Raw genomic sequence first — 9092 nt, forward strand, 5'->3', positions numbered from 1 at the left:
TGTGCTTCAGTGTCTGATCTCATTACCTTTTGTATGCTTCCCTGGTGGCACAAGAGATTCTCTGACTGTGTATAAGAGCAGATTCTAAACCACATATGTAGTGGGTAGCCATTCTAGCTTGGATCTGGAAGTTCCAACCCCCGTTGAGACTCTGGCAACTGTCACGCCTACGAGGCGGGGTCAGGGGAGGTGCCTGGAGACCCTAGATCTGGATGGGCCAGTGCTCTCTCTGTGCCCCGCCTCGTAGGCATGACAGTTGCCAGAGTCTCAATGGGGATTGGAACTTCCAGATCCAAGCTGGAATGGCTACCAAAATGTGTTTATTGGGATGGTTCCCACTCATCTTGAATCAGGTGCTTTTCAGTGCTGCTTCCTCCTGAAGGAGCATCCTTCTGTCAGCCTTGATTTTCTGCCTGTGGGCTGACAAAGGACAGTGGAGCAGCCAACACACAAGGCTACCATTTGTGCATGGCTAAAGACCGTGGTGATCTTATAGCATCCTGGGCATTTCACGTCCATAAAGTAGGAGCTGGAATGCCTACCCACTACAGCATACATATGAGGTGGTAAGGTCACCTGATGCTACTGTGTTGGTTTGAATGATAGATGTCCTCCGAAGTCTGGGGGAGTTAGTGACACTGTTTGGAAAGGTTTAGGAGGTGTGGCCTTGTGGAGGAAGTATGTCATTGGGGGCAGAGTTTGAGAGTTTAAAGACCGTTATTAAAACTGTTTTTAGTTTGCTCTGCAAGAGAGCAAGTGGTTCAAGACGCAAGCTCCCAGCTCCTCAGGTTGCCATGCCTGCCTCCTGCGCCTTCACATCACCAACACAGACTCTAGGCCTCTGGACCCATACGCCCAAATAAATTCTTCTCTGAGTGCCTTGGTTAGTGTTTTACCACAGCAATAGAAAAGTAACCAACAGGGTCACCAAATATGTCACGTCCTCAGTATTGCTTCTCTGAACCCTTCTTTCTAAGTGCTTTATGGGGGAAGAAAGAAAACAAAAACCAAAAACAAGCAAACAAGCAACCTGGTAACTGTTTCTGTGATTTATACTCAGGACATTGAGCACCAAACTATGCCCACACACAGTGTGCTTCAGGGCAGGAGGCTTGTTTTCATCAGTTCTGACTTCTGTGGAGGGGATCCTGTCTAACTTGGCTTTGTAAGGTTAGTAAGTTTCTGTGTAGGAATTCACTAGCAAGGTTGGCTAGTTCACGTTGTCCTCAGCACACAAGTTAAGCCCACAAGGGCATGGACCCCATAAGCTGTAGCTCTAGGATGTATGTGGAATATAGGGAAGGTTAAGTTGTCATAGAAGAGCAAAGAGTTATGCCTAAACAAAAGCCCTAATTGTCCATTTTGACCAGTGGCTGTATCAAGGGGATATCAGACTTCTATAAAAGAAGTATATGCTTAGTACTCTTTATCTGAAATGCTCACAACCAGAAGTATTGCAAGTTTGGGATTTTATTTTGTCTTGGATTTTGGAGTTTTTTGCACGTACATCATGAGATATCATAGGGCCAAAGCTTGAGTCTAAGCACGCCATTCACTGATGTCTCATAGGTGCCATTGGCACCTGACGACAATGTTATACAGTGTTAGTGTGCCGGTGATTTCACCGAGACCCACCAACATGAAGCCAGGTGTAGAACTGGTCACCCATAACGCCTCAGCACTCAGCAAGCTTCAGGTTTTGGAACTTTTCAGAACTGAGATATCCAGGTCAGTGACGTTCAACCTGTGAGGGAAGATGTGTGGTGACAACGAGAAAGACCGCTTCCATCAAATCCCACATGCAATTCAAGTGTGGCCAGAGGGAGGGAGTCTCCGACATGCGAACACGCGACCTCACCTGGATGACAATGAGAGAGGAAAACCCGATGAGTGTCCCAGCAACTGTGCCTCTGACCCAAAGCTGGACTCAGAAGCGCTTTCCAGTCACTACTCTCAGGACCTTTAGAAGATTCTGGAGGGATCTCAGCTCCTTTCTTCCGAGGGTCCTCATTTGGGGAACTAAGTGAATTCTTACTGCTCGATGAGTATCTGCCCGAGAAAGCTCGTAGGGGCCGCCACAGTTCGCCACAGCTGGTCCCAGCCTACCTCTCTGGTGGCGATGTGGAGGTCTTAGAGGTGGTGGCTCAGCTCTGACTCCGCCACCTGCTCTGCTCTTAGGGACACTATCCTTTAACAGGAACCAGATCGGGAGGGTAAGTGGCAGCCTGCTGCCAGTGAGCTCCTCTTCCCTGTTAGCCAAGGCCTGGAAATCCCTTTACTAGAGCAGCCAATGGCACAGTTTCGTTTTAATGTGCATCAAGTCCTTACAGGAACATGCGCTGTTTCTTTTCTTTTTTTTCTTTTTTCTTTTTTGGTATGAGTTTCTGATGTCAAAGAACCCAGTGCAACTTTTAACTTGGCCAGCGTCTGAACATGAGGCCGCTGGATTCTGAAGTACTCCATCAGTGGAATGTCTCTTTTCATCTTTGTTCTCTAAATCTACTTTTTATTTGCCTGCATAAAGGGAAGAGAGTCTCTTTAATGTTGTGTGGATAAAAGCCACAAGAAAGAGATAAAGCATGAAACAAGTGCTGGGCCCTTAGGGGTAACAGAGCAAGGAGTCTGGGATGCTCTGTCACCAAAGAAAGGCGCTTTGCTAGTTTAGACAATTATAGACAAGACAACTGGTTTAATTTGCATTAATTGAGGACTGTCGACTGTCGCACTGACTTCAGCGGTGACAGATTAAGAATGATGTATGACAGCCCACAGTCTAACACATGATTCTATGTTGATTGGAAAACAAACAGCTTGGATGTTTTTTTTTTTTTAAAGCTATTTGCTCTGGGTCTGGAACATTGACTAGAATTTTCGAGCAGGCCTGATGCAGAGTCCCTGCACATCTTCTTGCTTTCCCTGGATTCCTTACCAAAGGGGCAGAGGGCGGGACGCTGAGATGGGATGCGAACTCCGCCACTCACTAGTGCAGGGCAAAGCTGAGTTGTGGAGTATTCCCGCCATCCGTCTGTCTGTCTCTCTGTGTGACTCTATGCAGTTAGTCCAACTGACCACTTTCAGGGATTATTCTTTGAAAGAATAGCTCTTCCTTCTTCTTGGTGTGTGTGTGTGTGTGTGTGTGTGTGTGTGTGTGTGTGTGTGTGTGTGTGTTTAAATAAAAGCACAGATCTACTTTTACTGATTCACTTTATGTTAGTTTAAATCTGTGAGGGGTACACCATCACACAGGTTCTGTGACCAGTGGCCTTTGCAGGAAGGCTTCTTCAGATTTTGGCACAAATAGTGTTACCACTTTCAATTGATTCAGGTGACAAGGCCTTCTTCCCTTCATTTCCTGTAACTTCTATGAACACTGACTTAAGCAGAAGGAGGTTAGGGGTAATCCGTGAGCCTTCCCATTATGAAGCTTGCAACATCTACCCATTGCCTAGATGGGCAAATAGAAACTTGTTGAGAACTGCAAATTTCTGGTGATGAAACTCAGGAGGAGTCTCTAGCACCCTGGTAATGAGCTGAAGCCCGAGGCTAAATGGAAAACCGGGCCCCAGTAGCATTTACCTTTTGTTGGAAAGAAGGAGAAGCTGTCTTGACATTTGTATTCCCACAGAGAGATCTTGCACTTGCAGACTGAGCTTTGGAGTAGGGTTGAATTTGCTCCATTGAGTCTGAGTTTGGGCGTTGGTTCTCTGAGACTCAGCAGCAAAATTCAGGCCTCTGGAAGGCTTTATTCACATGCTCAAGTAAACAAACAGCGTTAAAGGGCTGAGACCACAAACAAAAGTCCAGGGGGGACTGAAACATTCCCACATTCCCGCCTTTCCAGCTCTAGGGTTCTGTGGTCAGAACATAAACTCTCCCTAGCGCTCTGCTCCCATGGGTATGCCTTTTTAAGTGGTGAGATTTGTTGCTGGATAATTCTAAATGACCATCACATCCGAACAAAGCCAGCCCGTTTGGGATGTGGGCAGAGGGGATAGAAAATGGGTGGTTGGGGCAGATCCATGAGGGCTCATAAATCTTCAGTACATTAAAGCTCATCTCAGCTCCGCCCATCGCCGGCTCTTTGTCTTGCTAATTCACATTAGGCCAAGCCTGGCTTCACACTTTGAGGCTTTTCAGAGGTGAGGCCGGTACAAAGCTGCAGATGTGGAAACCCGAGAGACCTTTGCTCCAAATGCTGCCTGTCAGCACTAGCGCAGCCCACAGAAGAATGTTACGGTGGTTCTCTGGCCTCAGCAGACTCCTCAGTGAGCAACTTGGGGGTTTAAAACAACAGGAGGAAAGGTGAAGAAGTGACAGACGCACCAAGGTCCCCCTCTCTTGCAAAAGTCATTTGGACAAAAGTAACTCAAAACAGTGAGGCATTGTATTCCTCATATCAGAGACTTAGGGGTACCCAGTGTTGCGAAGGTGGGGAAACACATATATTCTTATCGTCACAGCTGGAATAGACACTTCTGAGTGAAGTTTGGCTATGTATCAAACGAAAATACATACACTCTTTAACTCAGCCACTACACTGTTGGAATTATCCCGTTAATAGAACTTTTATAGATCCACAAATACATACACTAGAATATTTACTGCAAACCACAGAGACAGGGAAAGGGGGGGAGGGGAGACGTACATGTGCACAAAATTAATAGATACTTAAATAAAATTTAGAATTTCTATGAAACAAAATGAAGTCCATCTTGGGGCAATTTGTACAGCTGTCTAGAAAGTAATGCTAAAACGACTAGAGATGCCTTTGCATCCAACATCTGCCTTCTGATATAAACCACAATCATGGAGACTGTCACCAGGGGCTAGAGCTGAGATGGCAGTTGGCTTCGGCGTAAGAATCTCAGCTCTGCTACTTCCACTGTGTATGGAGGTGAACAACCTCTCAATGTCTCTAGTCTAAAGGAAAAAAAAATCATCCAGTTGGCAAAGTACTTGCCGTACAAGCATGGGGACTTGAGTTCGATTCCCAGCACCCTCTTAAAAGCAGGCATGGCACACCCGGAATCCTAGCTCTGAGAAGACAGAGACCGGAAGATATTGGACTTGTCAGTCAGCTAGTATAGCTAAATCAGTGGGCTCCAGCTTCAGTGAGAGACCCTGTCTCAAAAAACAAGATAGGAGCTGAAGAGATGGCTCAGTTAGTTGTGCTGCTCTGGCAGAAGACCTGGGTTCTGTTCCCACCACTCACATGGCCGCTCACAAGCGGCTCACAAATAGCTCTGTTGCTAGAAGATCACACACCCGCTCCTGGCCTCTGAGGGCATTGCACACACATGATGGGTGCACAGATGTATGAGCTGGCAAGACACTCCTGCACATAACATAAAAATACAAATCGAAGGTGGAAAATTCCTTAGGGAGACATCAGATATTAGTCTCTGGCCTCCACATACTATGCATATGTGTGATCATGCACCTATACACGCATGCACACACACACACACACACACACACACACACACACACATGAATAGACACAAACAGAAAAAATAAAAGTCACATAATAACAGCACCCCTAGAGGGTTATGGATATTAAGTAAATCACTACATATAGAGACAAACACAATGCCTTACTGTATAGTATCCATCCAAGCAATGTGAATAGTTACCATACCAAACGCTCCACTTAGGAAAAGCTGTAGCTGGTTAAAGGGGACTCTGCACCTGAAAAACCATTTACTGTGGGGCAATCTACCCATGCTTCAAAGGAACGTCTGATTGGTCTTCCAGTTCCCGTCGATCGTATGAGACATGGGTCTGAGTAGGGGATGACGCAGAAACCGTCATTGGAGGAGTGGGACTAGCGAGCTTCAGCTGACTACCTGGATTCAGCCCACTAGATGGGGAAGGGCATCCAAGCAAGGGACAGCACCTGGAAAGCATAGCTGGGAAGGAGAATGGTTTATTTGAGGATCCTGGGAAGCAAGCCTGACTAGAATCTTAACGATGCAGTGTGCGTGGCTGTTTAACACCCAGCTCTTCTGTTTTACAGTCAGTGCAGTCCAAGCCACTCTAAAGAGAATAATTCATGTTAGAAAAATTGCTTGTGCCCTTCAAGAATCATAGCTGTGCAAAATCCTGCCACCCAACAGCTTCATAGACTCATCCTCATCTAGTGCCTTGGCCGTGCAATCTGGCGGTGTTTGGGGGGGGGGGGAAGGGCTGTGGTGATGGCGCATGCCCTATTTCACCTCTTCACAGTAACTGAGCACCTACTGCAGGTGCCTATCAATCCACTTGCTCTGGCATGTGCCAAGAACAGATGCTCAAGGAATCAGTGTGTGTGAGCACATATCACCCAGTATTCCTTTCTGCGTCTACCTTTTCACCTGTGAATGAACACATACAACATTATGGCTGGAGCCACGTGGCACTCTGTAGGACATTGACCTAACACACTTCCATTTGTATCATCCCCTATGTTCCTTACTATACGTGCATGACTGCCTCTTCTGTTTGAACTCCCATAGCCTCATTTCTTTCCGAATCTTCCCTCTGTGTCCTCTGTAACTTTGCCTCGCACTAAGTAAATCATCATTCTTCCTTCATTCTTTTACAGGCCATTTCTGTGCCCTGCCTGCTTGGCCACAGCTCGTGAGTACACAGCCTTGTCTCTTCAGACCTGGCAAGCATCTCCTTGTGCCTCTCTCCTTCCTTAGCTTGAGTTGCTGAATGCTGATGAGTAAGGAGATGCACTGAGCAAAAACGGATGCATGAGGACCAAAAATGAGCCTAGCCAAGGTCACAGATGTGTTCCCAGCCAAGGTCACAGATATATTTCCAGCCAAGGTCATAGATGTGTTTCCAGCAGCGTTCTGCTGTCGGAAGGGAAAGTTGATCAGCTTCCGCTGCCTCCCACCTCTGACTTTTATATTACTTTAGGTTTGAAACCCTCTTGGATCTGTCGTCTCTATCATGTTCCAGTGAGGTATTTTCCTCACATCAAGTCTGAGACTCACTCCGTGCACTGTGTCTGCTCAATGGCTTTGTTCCTCCCCCCATGCCCAATCTTCTTGGTTGTCTCTATACACTCACCATCAATATTCAAAGGTCCTCCAGCTCCTCCCAAGTGGATGAACCCTTATCGCACCCTTCACCCCACATTCCTAAAGAGTTGTGGATGCACTGCATCTCTGCTTTCTCCTCCAGCCAGCCCTACACTCCTCCCTCACTTCTGTGAGTCTTCTGTGGATACAGTAGGCAGTGCACTCTATGTGGTCGGGCCAGAGATGCTTTTTAGTCTTTACCCAGTCTCCCTGTTGACTCCTGCATTCTTCTAGAACATTCTCTTCTCAAACATTCTCTTCTTTTGGCCCCTATGATGTGACTCTGTCAGAAATCTCTGTTTTTCCAGAATCTACTTCCAGACGGACTTTTCTGGTTCAATGCCCTCTACCTAGTCCATAGAAATCAGGGCCCAGGTCTCCTTCTGGCTCTGCCCTCTCCTGAGGAAGTTTGTCATTCTTTGTGGTTAAACATCTTCTATGTAAAAATCACTTTACCACTATTGACAATAGCCGTCAAATTCTCTGCCTAGTTGACTTATTAGTCACTTAGGCTAATTTCAAACATTCTCTCCATTTATAGAAACTGAAACCAGGGGTGGGGACATAGTTCAGCAGTGGCGCATGTGTCTAGTGTATGTAAGACCCTCACTTCAATGCATAGCGCAAACAGTGAGTGAGGAGATCGTTTAGTTGATAAAGTGCTTGCTACCCAAACATCAGGACCTGACGTCAGTCCCTAGAATCCATGTGGAAAAAAAAAAAAAAAAAAAAAGCTGAGGGCAGTGTGGTATTTTTTCTCTGTATGTGTGTGTGCATTCATGACACTGGGGATGGAAATTGGGATTTGTCCATGATAATCTAGTACTCTACCACTGAGCAACACCTCCCCCCCAGCTCCTAACTCATATTTTAATCCACATGCTACACTCTTAGGAATTCCAGATTCAATCTCCAGACCAGACCAATTTCCTGAACATCAGAGCCTAGAGGGTGCTAAGATGCTGTCTTCCTGGCTAAGCCCTATCTCCCACTGAACTCTGACTTCCTCTTGACCAGATTCCTTTCAAGTTTGCTTCTGACTTCCCTCCCTTAGAAGACAACACCGTATTCTTCCAGGTGCTCAAACCCAATTCCTTGGTCATGCCTTCAGCCATTACTTAAATGCTAACGAAGCCTGAAGATCCTCAGTAGGTCCACATGTGGAGTCCTGTGCGTGTACATACAGCCCCTCACACAGAGGTGAGCTTGGCTTCGACTTCACGGACTAGTGCAAATCCCACCTCCACGGAAATGTCTTTAGTTGCTCCACAATGGCTCCATGAGGACATTCAAAATGATTTCATGGCCAGCTCTGCTCCCCATGATCTGTTTTCCACCTCTCTAGCTTCACCTCCCCAAATGACCCGCAATAGTTTCTAGCCACCATGACCTTCTTTGTTTCTGCTATGTGCATTTTGAACTTCAAGGCTTCCCATAGAAAATGCTTATGTTTGGTCCATTTTCTTGTCATCTCACTTCACAGACCTCTCTTTTTTTTTTTTCTTTTTTCTTTTCTTTTTTTTTTTTTTTCGAGACAGGGTTTCTCTGTGTAGCTTTGCGCCTTTCCTGGACCTCACTTGGTAGCCCAGGCTGGCCACGAACTCACAGAGATCCACCTGGCTCTGCCTCCCAAGTGCTGGGATTAAAGGCGTGCGCCACTGCCGCCCGGCCACAGACCTCTTCTTGATGTTGGTCCTAAATTAAACACCCATCTCACTTCATCTCATTGCACCTTGGATTTTTCACTTATAGCATTTATCACTGTTCTGAATTTGTGCATTTATTCACCAACGTATATTAAACACTGTCCTTCCCAAAAGATGAAAATTTCATGTAAGAGTGAGGTCTGGATCTCTTAATGAGCAATATCATTCAGTGACACAGCTTCTGCATCTTTAACCTTACATGACATTTTGTATGTGCCAGAAACTCGGTAACTCTTTGTTGAATGAATGAATGAATGAATGAATGAATGAATGAATGAATGAACTCATCAATTATTGAATATCTGAGTAAGGTCTA

General features: G+C 46.0%; 1 protein-coding gene across 1 annotated transcript; it reads right to left on the reverse strand.

Moving 5' to 3' along the window:
* Positions 1–309: 309 nt before the first annotated feature.
* LOC114693224 (40S ribosomal protein S27-like) lies at positions 310–8611 on the reverse strand (the record flags this gene model as incomplete). The annotated part of the gene is made up of 2 exons (XM_028869541.1): positions 310–529; positions 8547–8611. Coding segments are annotated over 2 exons (234 nt in total), but the record flags the coding sequence as incomplete, so codon positions are not given.
* Positions 8612–9092: the final 481 nt, after the last annotated feature.

This window comes from Peromyscus leucopus, chromosome 8b, assembly GCF_004664715.2.
Source record: "Peromyscus leucopus breed LL Stock chromosome 8b, UCI_PerLeu_2.1, whole genome shotgun sequence".
In the NCBI taxonomy this organism is placed as follows: Eukaryota; Metazoa; Chordata; class Mammalia; order Rodentia; family Cricetidae; genus Peromyscus; species Peromyscus leucopus.